Source organism: Apis florea, unplaced genomic scaffold, assembly GCF_048593485.1.
Source record: "Apis florea isolate Af1SG1 unplaced genomic scaffold, ASM4859348v1 contig_2272_pilon, whole genome shotgun sequence".
Lineage (NCBI taxonomy): Eukaryota > Metazoa > Arthropoda > Insecta > Hymenoptera > Apidae > Apis > Apis florea.
This window is the reverse complement of record NW_028256549.1, coordinates 2,317,477-2,339,164: the sequence shown is the minus strand read 5'-3', so window position 1 is coordinate 2,339,164 and position 21,688 is coordinate 2,317,477. Positions and strand designations below refer to the sequence as shown.

Here is a 21,688-nt window from a genome sequence, read left to right as displayed (position 1 = left end):
CGCCTCGTACCGAACGAAAATTTCATATCTTTCTGTTCCATCAATTTTCTATTTCTTCTACTCGTGTTGCCAATTCGTTGCACAGTTTCGTTTCCCGGCAATGAATGAACGCGTCGCTCGAGACATGTTCTCCCTTTTATCGAACATGTCTTTCCCTACTTTTTTCCCGACATGTATTTCTTCTTTTTTTTTTTTCTTTTTTCTTTTTTTCTTCCTTTTCGAAAAGAAAAACACTGTTTACAACTGGCATTTCGTTATACTTTTTTTCTCTTTTTTTCTTTTTTTTTTTTTTTTTTCTTTTTTAAAATACGCTTAAGTTACCTAGTAACATTACTCTCACTAGATACATCACCGTGCGAAGAGGAACACCGTTCGAACGACGTTCATTTTTTTTTTTTTTTTCGGATAGAAATTTATCTTTTCGAGAAATTTTCGGGAAACGCGTTTGTTTCCCCGACAACGTCGCCTCCGCCGGTCCCATCTTCCACGATAATATTTTACAGCCAATCGAGATAATTTCGACGCGAGGCCGCCATACGCGGCACCGCCTCTATTACACCTAATTTAATCTTTCTCATTAAGGCTAGGTTACGCGAATTTTATTTTACAATTTCTCGCACGAATACTGGTTTATATCAGTCGCACATTTTTCCATCGGCCTGGTTGATCATCTTCCGTACCACAACTCGAAGATGTCTTACCTGTCAATGCTCCTTCTTAATACACGAGATCTTCCATTTCTACTTTTTTTTTTTTTTTTTTTTTTAAGCTATTCGAATCGAAAGGAAACAGCGCGGGAAAACATCATCGATTTGTCGTAAATTGAACACACATTCGAACCAGACTTTATGCGGGGTAATGCCAGTTGCACGCTTCCTCGGAGACGAATTTCACAATATTGGAGGGGGGGGGGGGGGAACACGTGCGCTCCCGCCAATCGAATTCAATTTAAATGCTAGGGAAATAAATGCTACGGCCGATCGACCATTCGTGTATATTCTATTTAATAATAGCGAAAATAACTACTAGTAATGTTGAAAAAATGTACAATGTTCGATTGGAAAGGAATGTTCGCGACTTATGGAAATCGAATAAAAAAAAAAAAAAAATTAAAAAAGAAATGAAAGAAAATTTGGAACGTGAACGCACGTTTTCCTACTCGTCTCCTCGTCTGCTATTCGGCGAGACAATCGACACGGCTTCTCGAAACGAGGGAGGGAAAAAAAGAAAAAAAAAAAATTTCTTTCGATCGCAGTCGATAATCGATTAATCGAACAAATCGATCTTGTTCCCGGAAGTCGTGTCGATCGGTCGATCGAACTTTCGCGTCGCATCATTAACACATTTCAAACATTATAACCTCACAACCATTTTGATAACAATCAACCTTCAACAAAAGAGCGTTCCTACTTCAAAGAATCTTTAAAAAATGCGTCAGCCAGCGAATCCACTGCCAGTATATGCTTACGTTGTTTCGTTTCGTGCTTACGTTTCCCCTTTTTCCTTTCGCAATCATCCCCTCTCCCTTCTTCCGATCGTCCCCCGATAACCGGAAGTCAATTCTGCCGACTGACGTATCACATGTTTCAAAGTTGCGAACCACGTACTTGCGATCTGTTCGTCACTCGCCACTCTCATTCATTCGCATTCGAACGCGATTCAAAAGAATGCCCAAAGTATGTCTTTTTTTTTCTCTCTCTCTCTCTCGATCAAGCTTCGATCTCAACCGTTCAAACCGCATTTACAGCCGCTCCCGTTAGACCATCGAGGACTCATGCATCAATGTTTGCCTTCCCCCGAATACCGTAAAATTCTCTTTATCGACGATCACTCGCGGCAGACGGTTGGTTCTTTGTTATCGGTTTAATAAAAATCGAAATATGGCGAGCGATCGCCGATAAATTTCCATTTGGCTGGCGGATCCACGATTATAATTTAACAATTATCGAATAAATTTGCCGACGATTGGTGCATGCAGTCATCGCTGGTGAATACGATCGTTTTTTATACCTCGAACGAATCGACGATCGCGGACCATCGACTTCAGAATATCCTCTCTTCCCCGTATAATATAATTCCGTGAATCGATCGATCAACAAAAAATTATACGATTTTGAAATTCAATTTAAAAAAAAAGAAAAAAAAAAAGAAAAGAAAAAAGAAAACACGACTTTAATCTCTCCCGACGACGATTCTAATCGCGCTACGATTACGTACGTCAACTTTCTTCTACATTCAACAATTCGCGTTCGACTGTTCTCATCGTTCGATCGAAGCATATCGATATATCTCGCACGCGATACATTGGTCAAGCGCATTCGTAACTGCGTCTTACTCCTCGAAAGATTGGTCTATCGATGTATATTATACAATTGTGGTACAAGAAGTATGTGTTTCGTGTATATACGTATTGTTTCGCGAATCTTTTACAAATAATAAACTTTACGCGTATTTGTCGCGAGCATGTGTTGTGTATTGCGTTTATGTATACGTGTACGTGTGTATCGTAAAAGATACAGGTTATGTTGTGTGTATCGTCTGAATGAATCGATCCCGCTTACATTCCTCCAACGAGCTCTCCTGCATCGCGAAACGGGTGAAAAGGAAAAGTGTTCGAAACGAAAGAAAAAGGTGCGAGCGATCGACCTTTAAAAGTGAAATAGAGAATGGCTGCCTATAGTGTAGCGAATGAAGGGCCGGTGGTTTCGCTCGCACGTGGACGTAGGGTTACCGTGGACGAACTCAAAGGACCCTCCTCCCTCCCCAGAGTTACGATCGAACGCGACGCCGTTTGCTCGATTGCTCCTAGCGGACTCGCGATTATTAATAATCGTCAACGAGATTAATTAGCGGCGCATATACACGCCGCGTAAATGCGCGCGTGACCTCTGCGCGCCACTTTAATATTAATCTATATATACATATATATAGATATATACTTATATGTGTGGTGTGTGTGTGTATATATATATATATGTATATATATATATATGTATATATATATATATATAAACGACAGCGCCTACCGCCTATAAGAATGACCGATAATCGATATATAATCATCGCGGTGTAAACAATAAATGGCGACACGTATATCGAGAGGTCTCGTATTTATAATATATAATCTATGTAACGCTTTGGACGCGCCTTTTTTAAACTCCTCCCTTTCGATACGAAACGATAATATATAACTGTAAAATCCATGTGGAATATAAAAAATATTCTCTCGACGTTTCCTACCTAACTATATGAAACACTGCGCTAAGACTGTATACTTCGTTACGAAACGTATATGCGCGCGCACGTCTGTGTGGGTACTTGCTCCGTGTGTTCATGTGTGTATAAATGTAAGTGTATGTGCACGTGTATTACGTGCCCGTGTATACATGTATATCCGTTTTATTTCACGCGTAACTGCATCGGTGTGTCGTGTGTTGCCAGACGTTTCTCGTAACTTCAATGTACTTCGTGTACCTTTCCCGTGTATTATACGTGCATTATTCGTATGCGTCAATTTCTTTATGTATGATCTTTCTGGTTACGAGCTTACGCGAAAGTGTTACGTCTATAAGAGACGAGGACAACCTGGGGTCCAGATTTCGACGACGTATACCTAACCGTAGCGCCTAGCTACTCGCGGGAATGCATCGATCGCCCGCTTCTTCGAGACTCGCCGTTTTTTCTCGAACGATCGAAACCGCAGAGAATCGCGGAGAATCGCGGGTAATAAACCGGACCATAGGCACGCCTCGGCCCGTACAAATATCTCTTAAACTCTACGAGATATGCCGCTCAACGAAACAGGAGTTGAAAAATAAGGAGAGAGGTAGGGCTAACGGACAAGGGCAGGGATACAAGAGTAGAATGTATAAGAAGATTCGCGATCAGACTCGGATCCGACTGCGAGAAGGTACGAAGAAGATCATTTCATTTTTTTTTTTTTAATATATATATATACATACATATATATATATATATATATGTATATATATGTATATATATTCTTACTGCGTGCAAAAAAGTTTATCCGTGAATGTGTATCTGTTACACTTGCATTGTACTTGATACGAGCGATTACGATATAAAGGGGCGAGGTGAGAGAAAGGAGAGAGAGAAAGATAGATATATATATAAATGAAAACTTAATATCGGCTATGTTCTGCGGGGGGGGATAGGGGGGTAATGTCGATGGTCGATCGATCGAACCGATCGAACTTGCGCGTCGGAAATACACCGTACATATCGATACACTGGAAACTTAGCTTCATCTATACACAAGGTTACCTAGAGAAATATAAGCTTTCGGCAGGCGAGATTAAACGATACGCCACGCCGAAATACGCCTGCGCGAAAGCGTCCACGGTTTTGCTCCTCACGCTTTTTATTATTATTTTTTTTTTTTCTTTGTTACTTTACAAGACATTTAAGACTGGCTCTGTTGCGATTAGACGAGTGTTCAACGAGTGCTTAGGGACCAGGGGACCGTTGCAATTATATTCATCTTTTTTTTTCTTCTTCTTCGATCTTTGCCCAAATTTCCATCTAAAGAAGAAAGAGGGCGTTCTCGTCAAACGTTATTCGATATTCGTACGATCTATCGCATCGAACGAGTATCGAGCAAACTTAGACGAAAAGAATATGGCTGAAAGATCTTGTTTCGCGATTCGATGAATTTTTTTTGTTTTTTAAAGAAAAAAATATCACCGTAGTCGTTGAAAACTCGATGAAGGAAAAACAGTGTTGTACCGGCAAGGTTAGTAATCGTGTCGTAATCGCAGCATTGTGGTGATTTGATGTGTGTACCTGTGTACGTGTCAGTTTTACAGAAAGTGATGCATAATGTCTATACGCGGTATGTACAAGGTTGATCTCTATTCGACGCACGGGTAAACACCGCGTGTGCCGGTGTTCGCGCGATTTTATGCCCAAATTAGATTATACAAGTTGTTTAAACGATGGTCTCGCGCCTTCGACGTGGCAAAGCAGCGCGAAGAGACGCGCGAACGTCCACATATCGGACATATTTTTATTATTATTATTATTATTATTATTATTATTATTATAATATAAAAGAGAAGAGCTACTGAACGAAGATCTTCCGCGGAATGTGTTTAATCTTCGCCTCTCGACGCGACTCACTCGTTAAACTCCTCGTCACTCGTGTTCAACTTCTCGATTCGATATACGATGTGTGAATGCCCTGTTTGCCGATGGTAAACACTAACACTAATTACACTATCGGTCCAACGAAAGAGAAAATAAGGGAAAGTTTATCGAGATTTTCGGGGGGGGAAAAAAAAACGGCGCGCCAATCGATCGCGTTTTTCGCGTGTTTCTTCGATAAGAATCGGGCATGCGAGATATCGAAAGATCGTTCGAAACATCCATTCATTCTTCCAGTGGATCGTTTGTGCCCGTTGAAACAGGCTGGATAGAAAAAAAAAAAAATTCCTTTAGAAACAAATACGGAATGATCGTGGAATGACCGAAACGACTGGAGAGAATGATCGATCGAACGTTATTCTCCTTTTTTATTTTCTTCGACTTTGACCGACGCGCGCCGAGGGATTTGTGGAAAAAAAGAAGGAAGAAGCAGTAGTAGAGACGAGAAGATTGAAGCGATCAAAAAAAAAAAAATAAAAAAATAAAAAAAAGAAAGAAAAAAGAAAAATAAGAACAATCGATAACGAAGCTTGAAATAAAATCGATATGATATTTGAAGGTTTCCCCTTTTGTAGCTATGAACATATTACTCGACCGTTTCCTCTGTCTGTTCGCGAGAGAGCTATAAGTACTTTGAACGAAAAGAAGGGGGAGGGGGAGAGGGGAGGGGAAGAGAAGAAACTCGATAGAGCTACGTAAGAAAAGCTTAGATTCGTAGAAGAAACTAACGACGAATGGGAGGTGTTCACGGGGGCCGGAGTCAGGATAAGAAACGAAAGTAATCTACGACAAAAGTAACAAGAGATAAAAGATTGCACTTGGGTTTGTCTCGCGGGCCTCGCGTTATTTGAAACAAATATATATGTATATATATATATATATGTATATAAAAAAAATATGTTAGAACGTATAAAAAAAAAAAAAGAAGATGAACGTACGTATACTTAAGAAATTGATCGTATTTTCGTGCGTTTTTTTTTTTCCTTTTTTTTCTTAAATTAAGACAACTAATCGATAATCTTAACGAATACGTAACGATCATGATGAATAATGACGACGACGATGAGGATTAATAATAATAATAATAATAATAATAATAATAATAATAATAATAATAATAAAAGTAACGATGATTCGGGAAACGATACGTAAGGAGGACACATACGTGATGATAACGATACAGATGATTCGTTGATAATGAGATAGGTGAGGATGATTAATGATAAGTACCACGTAAACTAATCTATTAACAAACGCACGATTATGTTCGCGTTAACGCAGACACGCCCACCGACGCCTATATCCCTGTACATGCTAATATGTATATGCATTCCTATATTTACGAGTGATGTAAATTTTTGAAAGGCTCGCGGACTAACTAGCAGTATTCTTGCAATGTAATTCTAAACGGTACTAATAATAGAAGATAATATTTATAATGATAATGGTAATAACGCATAGACGTACGCGTGCGTGTCTATGTTATACGTTCGCGAACGCATGCCCGTCGAATTCACAGACGCATTCTAACAACGGTATTATTAATAATTAATATCTAATAATAATAATAATAATAATAGTAATATATTACTGAGAGTGTATACTCTACACTTATTAAAAAAAAAAAGAGAGAAAATAGCGGCAATAAAAAATAATAATGTAACTCTATCAATGTTAATAAAAATATCGATAATAATATTAATAATAATAATAATAATAATAATGACAAACGTAACAGCAATTAATACGCGTAATTAAATCAATGAGTCTGGTCGTTAGCATGTGTGTTAGTATATATATATATATATATATGTATATATATATATATACTATATATATATATATATATATATATATATATAGAGCTAGGCGGAACAAGCGCTTCGTTATACGACGACAATCGTCGTAATCGGGGGCGGGGGGCGGGGGGGGGGGGGGGAATTCGTCGAAACGATTAAGTATGCCCTATTTAAGGATCGATCCCATCGTCGACCAGGAAATATACGGAAATAGACGGCAAGATGGCTCGCTTTCGCGTCGACGTTTCGTCTCGAGGATAATTTTTTCTTCCTTTTCTCTTTTTTTTTTTTTTTTTTTTTCTTCTTGAAAATGGGGAAACGACGAGACGAAGGCGCGTTGCGCCATCTTCGAAGCTTCACCGTGTAGAGAGCACTCGATCATTATCATTATTTAATCGTAAAGGGGAAAATTGGCGACAATGTTTCGCCCCTCGTGTGCACCTTTCCTTATTTTCTCTTTGATCCATAGCGATCGTTTCATTTTTTAATCGAGAAGGGTACGCTCGAAGAAGGGTCCCGATCTTTCTTCACAGCCTCGCTTTAACACGCGGTTCTCAGTCAACGATACGAAAAACGTTTCCCTCCGCGCTGCTTTTCCGATGATCACCAACGACGATTATCGCAAAATCTCGCGTTCCCTCTAATATTTTTTATTTTTTTTTTTTTATTTTTTTATTTTTATTTATTTATTTACTTTTTTTTTTTTCTTTAAGAGCATATAAAAAGTCGTGTGGCACATTGACGGTTGGAATGTTATCATTGTTTTCATTAAATTTATAATAAGAATCATAATAATTAATAATAGTAGTAATATAGTACTTCTTTGTGTTGTTAATAATATTCTTTTATGTATGTTTAATAATAATTAATAATAATAATTAATAATATATATATATATTTATATATATAATATATATAATATGTACCTTTTTTTTTTTTTCTTGTTTACTATAGTAGTTTGTTTCCTCTGCACTTATCGTTTTATATTTCTGTGCTGACTGCGGGTTTTGATTTGAAGGGGACTTTCACCCGATCCCGATCATCGTCTAAAGCCACACGCATCGATCGTTCCTCGAATCCGGCGATCGTGGAAAACGAGACGAGCCGAATCGGAGAAAAACGATTCAACCAACGTGATTGCATCGCGACGATGCGGGCTCCGGGCGATCCTTGCTTATTTTATTTTATTTTTATTTTTACTTATTTACTTATTTTTTTTTTTTTTTTTTTTTGTTTGCATTGCTCTTCGTGGCATCTGCGTTTGCGTTGATCACTGTTGCTGGATATAATGTGAGATGTATAGATTTTTTTTTTTTTAGTAGCTTGTATACTTGTAACTTGGATGCACGGCGATCACTGGCGAGAGGCCGCGTGACGCGATCGCGACGTGCCCTGCTCAGACAGAGAGAGATGTCTATTGTTGCTGCTTGTATGTGTTGCCGGTTGCATTGTTCACAAGTGCCCGGGTGAGTATGCAACCCGTAGGCACGCGCAGGGAAACGATCGGACGTTTGCGACGGCCACCGGGGCCCCGAGTTGAACGGCGGTGTCTTCGTTCGGTGTCGAGCATCCCCCTTTCGAATCGATCACCTTTCTCTTCACCTTTCTTGTGTTCGATGATCGTAAAAATCGACTCGATTGAATCGATGCGAATTATCAAGGCGCGTTACATCGAGATAAAAAGAAAAGGGGGGCGATCGACGAGTAATCGGGGCCCCGAAATGGCGTCTGTCACGAACGCACCCCGCTTTAAACTGTAAGGAGACGACTGGTATCGGGAGGCTGCAATATTGTTGTAGCTGTATGTAGAAAGCAGACTGCGTGTATATTTGTTATTAACTTCTGGTGTTCGTTTTAGCGTGTCACTGAGTGTGCGTGTGTGGTCGGAAAATGCAAGGTGAATTTTTTTTTTTTTTTTCCTTCAAATTGCGTTTGCCATAGGGCGTTGTCCGGAGGGAAAGGGGTTTGCTCGTGTGGATGGATATATGACGATCATGTCCAATGGGATTTCGGTGCGGAGGGATCGGAGCGTGGGGGGATTTAGATCCGGTTGGATTCTTATAATTTTTCCTCTTTTTTTTTTGTTTTTTTTTTTGTTTTTTTGCTTTGTTTCATCTTTTTTTTCCGCTTAATTCTTCTTGTCCTTAATTTACCCTCTTTCGCATTTTTCTTCGGTTTTTTTTTTTTTTTTTTTTACTTTTAAACTCTTAAAAACTTTGTAGCGCATCGGAACATGGCGCCCGGCCTCGCCGCTTGAATTTCGGCGGGACGCGTGTACGATTCTCGGCAAGGGGGGAGAACGATTGGGAGCCGGCCACGATTTCGGGGATGAAACGAAGAACGAGAACACGGTGAACATCTCGAACAAGTCTCTCGTATACGTAACGCGTCGCCACGGACGTGTCTTTTGATTAATTCACCGGCAGTTCAGCGTACTTGGTCCGTAACTAGTTGGTCGTACTTTGAATTTCCGGTGCGTGCGTGCGTGTGTATGCGTGCGTGTATGTGTGTGTGTGTGTGTATGTGTGTATGTGTGTGTGATTCCACTGTGTGATTTTGGTACAAACAGGTTTGATTGAAACATCGAGGTCCCCCACCGTAAGTTCCGACTCGTTCGTCATTTCAGCCGATTTTCACCAATCGTTTCGATATGGCGCCACGCTAATCTTCCCAATGATACGATATATAATTACTCGGTGCATGATACGAATGAAAAGATTGGCGAGATTGTTTGTCGCGCGGCTCGTCCCATCCCCTCGCGTTCAACCAAACGCGGGTCCAAAACGGCCTTCCCGCCTTGACGCGGGATTTTTGCGCGGCGAGGTCGGGCTTACACAGTGACGATGATGATATTATAGAGAGAAAAAAAAAAAAAAAAATCGAAAAGAAACGAAATGCAACATACGATAACATACAAACAACTAAAGCGCCATTTTACTACCGCGAGTACTACCGCGAGTGCTAACTGTAACGTAGTAGTATCAGCGCCATTATTTTTTTTTTTTTTTTTTTTGTTTGTTTTCCTAACGCCTACTTAGTCGAAAAAGTTTTCTAGGCATAGTCAGTGTTGTGACCGACCGCCTCCGATCTGGCCCGCCACCTTCGCGGAAATATGAGATCCGCGACCGACGAGGACGCATCGCTCTACTAGCCGCAAACAAGACTCGACTCAGTTCGCTCCCCTTAAACTTCGAAATAGGAACATGAAAGTAATTTCGATTCGTATATATGGAACAAGAAGTAATTGTACTTTAAAGAATACATCACCTTTTGATGGACGAATAATATATCTTTATTTCACGAACTTCCCCGTTTTCACCCGTTGACGCCCGGATACACGGATGTGCAGCAGCGATCGCGCGCGTCTTTCTTCTACTCTACTTTGATTATTTATTCTCTTTTTCTCTCTATTTTTTTTTTTTTTTTTGGAAACAATGATGAATTTCATCAAGGAATTTAATATCTTTATCCGATTGATCGATCCGACGATTCGCGCAACGATACACGAAAAAATATATTCGACGAAAGGTTTAATCAAAATGCCGATAAGTCGTACGAACGTTTATGCCGACCGAGTACCGACCGACCGATCGCAGCTGTGTTTCCGCGGGTGATCCCCGAATCGAAGAGCACACGAATCGCGTGCCCGATAGATGAAAAAAAGAATTTCTTCCAATAGGCGGCGAGAACGGATGATTTCGCGTAGCTCGTTCGTTTCCGCAATTGTCGCGAGAGAGCTCTGCAAAGAAATCGCTGTCAGTCGCAATACGAGGAGACTCCGCGATTCGGACTGATGTCGGAGGCGTGGTCGAGCACTGGCTTTCCCTCTTTCTTTCTCACATTCTCAAATCTTCCGATTTCTCTTCCTTCCTCTTTTTCTTTCTCTTTTTCTTTCTCCTCCTCCTTCTCTTCTTCTTCTTTTTCTATTACTCCTTCTTCTTCCCCTTCTTTTTTTTTCTCGTATATCTATCTACCTATCTATTTAGATTCCTTCCCTTGCGCGTGGGTCGCGCGCGCGATCGCGCGTGCGCGCGGCTCAACGCGCGTACGCGTTAGAAGTTTCTATATATATAATTATATATCGGTGTACAGAGCCGGACGTCGAATCGACGCCTTGTCGACTTGTTCGCCCCTTTGAACACAAATCGGTAATAAAAGTTTCTTCACTGTTGCGTCGCGTCGTCAGGTTTTTAACGTATACGAATTCACGAAGAAGATCGCCCGCTATCGCTTCTCAAGGGAGGGGAGGGGGGACGACTTCTCGTCTTTCTTTTTTTTTTTTTTTTTTTAGAGTCATTGCATGACTAGAGCCTACGAATTATCAACGAGCTTATCATTAAAGCCAATTAGAAAGGTACCAAGTTTTCGACCGTTGACGGACCGTACCATCTCGGTTTCTACACGTTGGTTTCAGGCGGTTCTAATTTCTTCTACTCTCTTCTTTCGCCCCTTTCCGATCCTCGATCGAAACGCGTGCTTCTTCGTTCGTTTCCCCTTTTCTTTCGCGTTTTAAAAAATCGCGCCCGTTGATCCAAATACGAGCGATCGATTAAATTTTTGTACGAAAAATTTTCACACGTACGAGAAATCGAGCCAGATCGACGAAGAAAAGCACGTTCGAACGTTCGAAGATACTGAAAGTGGCGTATATCATACTTTGTCGTCGAATCGACGTCGGCTGCTATTTGCAGTGTGTATATGCGAGTGTACGTGTGAATGTATGTATCCTGTGATCAAGTGTTCGTGTGTGTACGTGTACGTGTAGCACGTGTAATCCTTATGTGAACGACAGGCCAGCTCTTCGTTGATCACGAAAATCCTAACATTCGAGAATGCGTGAATTGAAAATAGAATTTAAAAACACGGTAACCTAGCGCGTAACAGTTCGTTTTCATCATTTTTCTTCGACGTCTCTGTTGTCATGCGTGTGTATGCGTGTGTAAGTGTATGTGAATGCGCGTGTCGAAGAGTAGAAGTTGCGTGTCTGTTGTGTTGTTCGTGTCTGATGTCAAGTGTACCTAATTGCACTTATTCGACAAAACGGAACGTAAAAATGAACGCAAGATGGCGGCCGGACGGCCCTGGAACGTATATACGGAGGTAATATACTTTTTTAAAATTTAGCTTAAAAGTCGTCCATCGTTTCTTCTTTCTTTCTTTTTTTTATTTTTTCCTCTTTCTTTTTTTGTTTTTTTTTTTTGCCTCTATCCCGTTCACTGCCTCCTGCCTTCTTTTTTTTTTTTTCTTTTTCTTTTCATTCTTGGAACAAACCCACCATCGAACTAAAAAACTTCAGTTTGTTGCTACGGTTATTACATTCGTCGTTCGTTCTGTTGCGAAGTCGTAAAAACGTAACGTCGAAACTTAGGCACAATTTGGAACTGTTTAGACCATTTCTACACACGACCCCACTCCAATGAAGTTCGCGCGTTTACCGTTCGAAGAAACTGATTGGCCAATGGTCGATCGATTGTTCCGTCGTCGAAATTCCGTCTTCTAGTTCCGTCGTCGAGGCGATGAAATTTCTTTATTTATTTTTTTTTCTTTTTTTCTTTTTTTCTCCGCATTTTGATTCACAGATATATATCTATATATGTATATATAAATATGTAATTTTAAAAAGAACGATCGTGTTGATAAAGAAACGAATCGAGATTGATTGGGCAGCCATCCAATTTCGCTTCGGAAACCGAAACACGCGAACATCCCCTACGCAAACTATACCAAACGTGACGATACTCTGTGAGGTAGCTGACATTGAGCCGTTTCAGGGCCAATCGGACCAAATCTTCCAGTTTTTGGAGAAGCATCCGATTTTTTTTTTTTTTTTTTTTTTTTTACGAGACAGACGTATCAACGAAGAAACGATATATTTGTAAAAATGATTCGATTTCAACGATGAAGAATTTATATCGCGAAAATTTATCTTAAAATTCTCCCCTTCTCATCTTTCCCGTCCCCCCCTTTTTTTTTTTCTCTCGACGCGCGATCAATGAGAATGAGAAGAATGATATTCGATGGTCGAATGTTCCGTTCCCCAGAATATTATAATTAATAAAGGAAATATCGCGAGCCTAAACGAAAAATGGCGCAAAAAGCTTTGAAAAAACGAGAATCTTTGGACCCGACTTTCCGAGCAATGCCCGCCATCTTGGTCCCGTCTGACCACCGGTGTGGATAAACGTATATAATCTCGCGATCTCGCTTCTCCCTCAATATTTTGTTTCGGTTTTCCTTTTCTTTGTTTTGTTTTTTTCTTTTTTTTTTTTTTTTGTTTTGTTTTATTTTGTTTTTCGTTTGTTGGCTTTCAATCCGCTCTCTCTTACTCCGTCATTTTGTCTCCACACACCGTTAAATTACAATAGTTATTTTGTTTCTTTCTTTTTTTTTTTTTTCTTCTTTTATATCCGTAATCTTACACATATACACTAGCTGGTTACAATAATTTGTGAAAAATATACATCAAAATTTTGTTACTTTTTACATCACAGATATTTTAATATAATATATCTTCTTTTAATTCTTAAAGATTTCTTTTTCTTCCCCCGTTTTTTTTCTTTTTTCTTTCTTTCTTTCTTTCTTTTTTCCTTTCCTTTCCTCTCGTAATCCGGAGTCAACTCGCCGGATTCGTTTCAGCGTATCGTCCGCGACGTGTGGAGTGAGACGGCCGGAAATCTATGCGAAATTATTCTCTCGAGATTATTATAATTCGACGAAATTTGATTCTTCACTACTTTCCTTCTCTCTTCAATTTTTCTGTTTTTTTCAAATTCTAACGATCGATCGTCAACGCGAAACAACAATACCATTCTTCGAATATTTCGACACGATCCCGCCGTCTTCCTCGAAGAAAAAACGAAAATAAATCGACGTAAATCGACGACGCTTCTTCCTACAGCCGCGTTGGCAACGATATCTGCCCTAATCTATGCGACCTCGTTCGTTATCCACTCCTACTCCTTCGAAATTGGAAAAAGCAAATTTCGAAAAAGTTTTCCTAAAAACGGCTCTATCGAGAAAGAATCGGACAAAAAAAAGAATTTGTCCGATAACGTTTTAAAAGATCACAGAAGAACGGTTGTCCAATTACTCTTACACCAGCGAATATATTCATAATTGTCCGCAAAAATAGATAATGGTCTTTTTCTTTCTTTCTTTCTTTCTTTCGTTTTTTCATTTTTTTTTTTTTTTTTTTTTTTAGAAAACGGCGTATTTCGCCCCGTGTTCAACCAATCCGACTCGTGGGAAGGAAAAGTCTTCCAATTCCCCGAGGACGAAACGAATTTCATTCAGTCTCGTTAAACGAAATCGCCGTGGCAGACACGTTGACGCGACTGTGTCACTGGGAAATCATTATACGGCAGCCTCGTTAATTACGCCGTTAGCGCCGATCGTCCCAATTGTCGCGATTCAATCGTCCCGCTCGTCTATGAACGAGACTCGTCGATACCTCTCGCGCGCATCTAATTTGTGCAGGAGTCGTAGCTGTCGCCGTCGTCGTCGTCGTCGTCGTCGTCGAACCAGAAATTTCCCCTATTTTCATTCAAACGTTTTCTCTCGAACCGGCGCCCTTTTTTTACTTTTGATTATCGCGCGCCCGCGTAATTCTCGAAATGGTTGATATTATTGTGCGTTGCGTCGAAAGTAAGTGAAAAAAGGAAAAAAAAAAAAAAAGAAAAAAAAAGAGAATGCACCTCGTCACGTTTTAATCACGTTCTTTCTTTATTTGTTCGTTCATTTTTTTTTTTTTTTTTTTTTTTCTCGTTGGATCGAAGGCGTACCGCGCCTCGAAGGGGAATAACGAGGTCGAATTTCATTCCCTCTTATACGGAATGGGATGTGTTTTTTTTTTTTTTTTTTTTTCTTTTTTTTTTTACCTTTAACGGGGGTGAAGGTGGATCGAATCGAGGGCGTTCGAGGCGCGGGACACATCGATGCAACAATCCGTAACGATTCGTCGCCGATTTCGTCGCCGGGACGAAAAGGCGAATGGATCGATGCCTCGCCGTGTCGAGTCGTGGCGGGGGAAAGCCGCGGGAACGGGGAACGCGTGGATCGACGACGACGCGGATCGCGGCTCCTGGCCTAGAGGAAAAAAAACGCGTGCAAAATCGTCGCGACGTATACCGTTTCTTTCTTTCTTTCTTTCATTCTTTTTTTTTTCCCTTTCTTTCTTTCCTTTTAACCGTAAATTTTAATTTTAACGACAATCATAATTTTACGCACGTTTTACAATCATCCGTACGATAAATATTCATTTTTCACATCTAACGATAAATCTTTCGTAATATAAAGGGGATATATCGGGAGGTGTACACTCTCTTTTGTCCCAGAGTGAACTGGATTTTGTTGGGGAGGGGGAGCGGGTTCGAAAGGGATTCGATTAAAGCATGGCATGGGTAAGGGTTAGCAGGGAGGAGCAGGTGTAGGGACAGAGGTAAAGTCGGTGGGAGGGAGGAGGAAAATAGGCGGAGGAAAAGGAAGGAAAAGGGGAGGGTGCCCTTAAAGGCGAAGGGGAAGAGAGAGAGAGAGAGAGAGAGACGAGGCGAAAAGGAGATAGATAGATTGGGATAGAACGAGTGTCGAGAAATATATCCTTCCCTTTCTTTTGGTGTGGTGTGCTTGGCAAATGTTTTAGAAAAAGAAAAGAAAAAGGTATCCTTTTTTTCTCCTTTTTTCTTTCTTTTTTTTTTTTTTTTTTTTTTTTTTTGTTCCATTCGAGGTATCGTGTAAGGTTTAAGATCACACCGAACAATTTACACTTTGAACGCGAAGCGGATAAGTCGGCTGGCGAGTGATTAAAAAGGGGGTGGGTAAGTGGGTGGGTGTGTGTGTGTTTGGTGGAGTACGGGGATAGAAGGAAGGTTTTAATTTTACGTTTACACACAATCATGATTAGTGCTTTGCTTTTCGCTTGTGTTTTTCTGCTGTTCAGCTTCGTATATTATTTTTTTTTCTTTTTTTTTTTTTTTTTTTCTTTTTCAGTTTCTTTAACCCTAAGGAGACCTTAACAGTTTACACTCAATAACTTGATTTTTTTTTTTTTTCCTATTTTATTTTCCGACGCGCTTCTCTGCGTGGGTGCGTTTCACCCCTCTTAATTTTTTTTTTTTTCTCTCTTCCCTTTAGAGTTACTCCTTGATTCACGGTTTGTTTGTTTGTTTGTTTTTTTTGCCTTTAAGTTTAGGGGCGGGGGGATAAATTTTTTGTTTAAGTTTAGTTCCAAAAAACACCGAGAGAATAGCCTTGCTTACACGATTTACGTTTTTTTTTTTTTTTTTACTTTTTATCCCGTAATAAGGTAATAATTTTTTTTTTTTTTGCGTTAGTAAGGAATTTTTGCATTTTTTTTTTTTTTTTTTAAACACCGAACATACATGCCTTATACTTTATGTACAGCCTAGAGTCTTTCAGTCGTTACTTTACTTAAAGAGAGTCGTATGAGATGAGTGCGTGAATTTATCCTTTCGTTTCCTCTGTCCTCGTCCTATTAGAATCAGAACTCTGTGAATAAATCTCCTTCCTCGACACGCGAGAAAGACGGAAAATCATGGCCCGCGATCTACATTACATTATTATTTATTTACGCGTTGTGAACGTGTGTCGCATTAAATTTCCTCGCGTATACGTCCCTACACGTCCCTAAACGCGTGTTCGTAGGTTGTTGCTAAACGAGTCGTTCTGCTTTCTTCGAATTCGCTGCTTTCGTTCGATTTCGTCTTGGTCCTGCTCGGCTACTACAATAACTAGCGAAACGACGAAATCACCGCTATTTTTTTTTTCTTCTTCTTCTTCTTCTTCTTCTTTTCCTTTCCTCCAACGTGTTCAATATCTATATAATATTAGTCAAGGTTCTCCTGTCGAACGGAATTTCTAATATGAAATACGAGAAGATACCTCGAGTAGTCGCGCGCACGACGCTCATGGATTACTCTGTGAATAAAAATTAGTGAAAAGAGGAGAGGGACTGGCGTTCTTCTCGTTTCTTCTGTCTCTTAGCCGCGGCCGAAAACAGTCGCGACAAGTTTCCCTTTCCCACTACTCGCGAACCTACCGCTGCGACTACTACTGATCCTTGCAAATTAACGCTCTAAACTTCGTTCGCAAAAGTCGTTCGCTGTCTCGTCCTCGTCCTCGTCCACGTCGTCGTCGTTCGTCTATTTCGTCGTCTTTGTCGTCGAAACGATCGATAAGAAGCTTTTAAAAAGTCGTTCGATTCCTCCCTCAAAAAAAAAAAGAAAAAAAAAAAAAAAGAAAAGAGTAGAACACGCTGCAATGTAGCAAAACACTCGATCTTTCTTTGAAAATTGAAATTTCTAGATACTTGCTAAAAGTGACGGTGGTGCGGCGTCGATCATTTCGACGATCTGTATTTAGAATTCTTCCATCTAATTTCACCTCTAAATTCATCTTATAGTCGATATGCTAAAAAATCGAAATCGGATCGGTGCAAAAGAAATTCGCACCATTCGTGATGCGAAAGTCGTGAGTTCGCATTTAGAAAAAATTCAGACGAGAAGAAAACCTATCGTTCGAAACGTTTGCTTTTCTCTTTCTTCTTACCTCCCCTCGATTTATCATTTCTAACGTTTCTAACTAATCGACCGCGCTTTTTTTTTCTTTTTTTTTTTTTTTTGATCGATTCGAACCAGAAGAAAAAGGAAACACCGATCCTTCTTCGAAAAACGAGAATGGGATTTTTTTCTTCTTCTTCTTCTTCTTCTTTTTCGCAAGTGAAAAAATTCTACGAACGCCGCCGTTACAGCTGCTTCTCATCCTCTACGCGATAGAAAATTTGCATTTGTATCAAAATGTGGGCGTTGTCGCGCGTAAGAAAAAAGTTTTCTTCCCTTCCTTCCTTCCTTCCTTCTTTCTTTCTTTTCTTTTTTGCACTTCGGTAAAGAGGAACCGAGTGAAGAACAAGCGCGCGCCTTGGTACACGTAGCGATCCTCCGAATCCCTCCTCTATATACATCTACGCGTCTTTTCATTCGCCTTTCTTTTTTCGTGTGGATTGCTCAATCGGTCCGTCGCGTCGTAACAGAACGATTTTCGCCGATGAAAATTCTCCTCTCCCCCCTTCTTTCTTTCTTTCTTTCTTTCTTTCTTTCTTTCTTTTTTTTCTCTCTTTCTGAAAACGGACCGTTCCCAAGATCGAATGCGTCCTCGATAACTCGAACTCTAAAACGACGCCTAACCGCGTGAAGATCGCCCTAATACACCTTCCTCTAATCCACATCCTTTTAATACGTCTCTCTCTTCTTTTTTTCTTTTTTTCTTTCTTTTTCCCCTTTTTTGGAGCGACCCGCTCGAGAGGGGGAGGATAAAGTTCGCGTTTCTACCGAACGCCAGCCTCGAAATAATCGAGATTAGAGAAATATTGTCGCCTTGTGAAAAAACGTCATCTATCAACGCGCGCCAACAAAAGTCTTGGCTCGTTCTCGTTTCGCATACGTTCGTAATGACCAAAAATATATGTATATATATATATGTATATATAATATATTCATTCCTTATATAATTATGTTGCTCCTTACGAGTTAAGTAATGTTAGTTAGTAGGTAATAAGTTTTAATAAGTTTTTTTTTTTTTTGCATTAGGTAGTTTTACATCGATAAAGGAAAAAAAAAAAAAAAAAAAAAATATACGTTGTTGCGTCGGCAATATTTTTATATAATTTGTTCGTGTTCTCACCTCGTCGACCTCGTCTTTTATCAAAAGTTCCGTGTCAGTGCCGTGTCATCGGCCAATAAAATTCGTTTCGATTCGCGCGCGTTCGTCGGCCGGATAAACAACCCTGCAGAATTTTCTTTTTTCGCGCGCGCTCAACTCGTGTCCTTCATCCCCTTTTCTCGTTTTTTTCCTTCTCCTCTCTTTCCTTTTCTTCCTTTTTTTCTTTCTCCACGGAACGCGCTCGCCGTTCCGTCCCCTACTTCCCCTCTGCATTTGCGTTCTCCTCTGTACACGCCGTACAGGATGTCGTGGATCCGGTGGATCACCCGACAAGGTGTCGTCCCGAATCCCGCACGTGTCGAGAAAATTGTCGTGTCTAATAATTATTAATAATCGAGCGGAACGAGTATACGTTTTTTTTCTTTCTCTTTTACTTTTTTTTTTTTTTCTTTTTTCCTGCCTGCGTGTCACTGTGTGAATAATGGGGGCCCATGTGTGTGTACGTGTGAGATCAATCGTGTGTGTATCGGGTACTCGTGTCGCGTGTGTGTACAATAATAACGTTGCACACTTGCTTGTATATATGTGTATACATATATATATATATCCGTTTCTTGCGCGTTTCCACGAAATATTCGCCACAGAGTGGAGAAAACAGTTCCGGTACGACCTACCGTCAGCTGGACAGGAGATCGAGGAGGCCGGATACTCGTGTAAAACTGATGGAGTCGCAATGGGTTCGCGGATGGCCGGGCTATTTTCGCTTACTTACTCGCGTTTCTTTTCATCTCTTTTCTTTTATCCCCCCCTTTTCTTTCCCTCCGTTTCCTTTCAACTTCCTACGGAATACATGTACGATGGAACGCGGCCGGTTGTCGACTTCCTTCCGGGTGGAAAGGGCAGGGTCAGGGGGCTTCCGAAGGGGGCTCACTGACAAAAAGCGTGTTCTCTCGTCTATTCGCGCCACACGTTTCGCAACGTGTTCGTTCTCGAAACGTCCTGCACACGCGCATCACCAACGGATGGGCGGAGGTGGTGGTCGGCTTTCACCGGGCCTTCTCCTCGGAAACGCGGAGAGCGGGCCGCGCTCGCTTTCATAGCCGAGGCGCGACAAAGTCGTGTGCACGATTTCCGCTCGTGTTTCCGCCGATCGGGATACGCCGAGAGCGCGAAACAGCCGAGGGAGAAAGGGAGAGTGGAGGCCGAGAATCCTCCGACCGTGGCGACGCGGTGTGTCGATGATAATACCACTCGGGCGGGAATCCCACCCGTGTTAAATCGTTAAAACCCCCGTGTTGCGTGTGTGTATGTGTGTGTGTGTATATAACGCGCGCACGGATCGTTTATTTATCATATATCGTAACTTTTATCATATACTGTATGATCAACGATACCGACTTTTCCTTCCTACTGCTCCACGGAGTCTTCCATACTGATTACGGGTCCGTGTTGCTCCGCCGATTGTTGCCCGTTGTTCGTCTGCTCGCCGGACCTGTTGTTGCTCCCCGTACCGTAGCCCCGTTGCAGTTGCACCACCAATCCGCTCACTGCACCGTACTCCTTCTGTTGCTGCTGTGGTTGTTGTGGTTGTTGTTGTTGTTGTTGTTGTGGTTGTTGTTGTGATTGCGGTTGCTGTTGTTGTTGCTGCTGCTGCTGTTGCGGTTGCGGTTGTTGTTGTTGCTGCTGCTGCTGCGGCTGCTGTTGTTGCTGTTGTTGAGTCTTCTGGCTCGAATGATCTACTATAAGCTTACTATCACAGGCACTTTTTTTGTCAGTTGGTACGGCGTAGAGATTGTGTAAGTCCGGGTAATGATTCAATTGTTGTTGCTGTTGCTGTTGTTGTTGTTGTTGTTGTTGTTGTTGCGGTTGCTGCTGAGGAGCGGTCAGAGTTTTTCTATCTCGATCCTCCTGGCCACCGTTGTGGACCTCGCGTTCCCTGCTGCTACGATCGATCTTGGTCGTGGAGTCGCGGGTACTGTCCTCGTCTCTGCTCCCGGCCCTCGAGACGGAGAGGGGCGTGGGCGGCGAGGTGAGTCGATCGCTGCCGTCGTCGTTTCGACCCCTGTCGGACGGTGACGGGCTAAGGTCGACGGTGGGCACCCGCTCGGGCCTCTCGGGGACCGGCCTCCCCCCGCTCGCCGACGGCCCCCTGTAACTCTCGTCCTCGCTGCTGTCCTGCGCCAACCTCGGCACAGGCGTCCTCCTCGAGTTTCGGCACAGTTGATCGATCAACGCTTTGCTCCTCATCGACTCGGGCATCTGTTGCTGAGAAGTGGGCTGCTGTTGCTGATTCCTCGCCTCGGTCATCGCCCTCTGCTCCCTTGGAATGCCCGTCTCGAGGCTCGACCTGATCAAATTGTCCAAGAAACTGCCGTTCGCGCCCGACCCGTCGTATATACCCTCCGAAACTTCCCGCGGCACTTTGCTCATTTGTTGCGGCGTGCCGCGAGAATTCGAGGTTCCGGCCGAGGTTTCCGCCATGCCCCCGTCCCTCTCCCTCCCTTGATGCTGCTGCTGTTGCTGTTGTTGCTGCTGCTGCTGCTGCACCATGGCCGCGTTCCTCTGCTGCTCCTGCAACCCTCGGATCCTGCTCGTGGCGAAATATTGTTCGGGCAGGATGGTGGGGACGTTGGGCGCCCCGGCCATGAACGGCGACGGCATGAACGGTGGCGGGTTCCAAAAATTGAACGGAGTGAAAGGTAGATGGGGCATCCCCTCCATGAACGAAGGCATCTTGATCCCGTTCGGGCCCGGTATACCGCCCGGCGACGTGAAAGGTTTCTGCGGCTTCAATTGCGGCTTCTTGTCCGCCGTGCCCGGCCGTATGTTGGTCGCGGCTGCCGCCGCCGCCGCCGCCGCCGCTGCCGCTGTCACCGTGGAGGCCTCCTTCGTCTTGTCGTCCGATTGCTTCTGGTCCCTGGAAAAATCGATCGATCGATCCATCGAAAAATATTCATCGGATCGTAAACACACGACGGAGGAGGACGAGATTATTGTCCTCACATGGGGAAGGAAGGAAAGAGAGAGAGAGAGAGAGAGAAGAAAAAAAAAGA

At 42.0% G+C, this 21,688-nt stretch overlaps 1 protein-coding gene across 6 annotated transcripts in view; it reads right to left on the bottom strand.

Annotated features, from left to right (window-relative positions):
- Nucleotides 1-737: 737 nt before the first annotated feature.
- Nucleotides 738-21,688, bottom strand: part of Eip93F (Ecdysone-induced protein 93F) — an 88,638-nt gene continuing 67,687 nt past the window's right edge. For all 6 annotated transcript variants that reach the window (XM_086902390.1, XM_086902391.1, XM_086902389.1 and 3 more), the window contains one exon: nucleotides 738-21,552. In XM_086902390.1, the coding sequence (XP_086758516.1) occupies nucleotides 20,043-21,552 (1,510 nt within the window). In that variant the 3' untranslated portion in view covers nucleotides 738-20,042. The remainder of the gene's footprint in view (nucleotides 21,553-21,688) is intronic.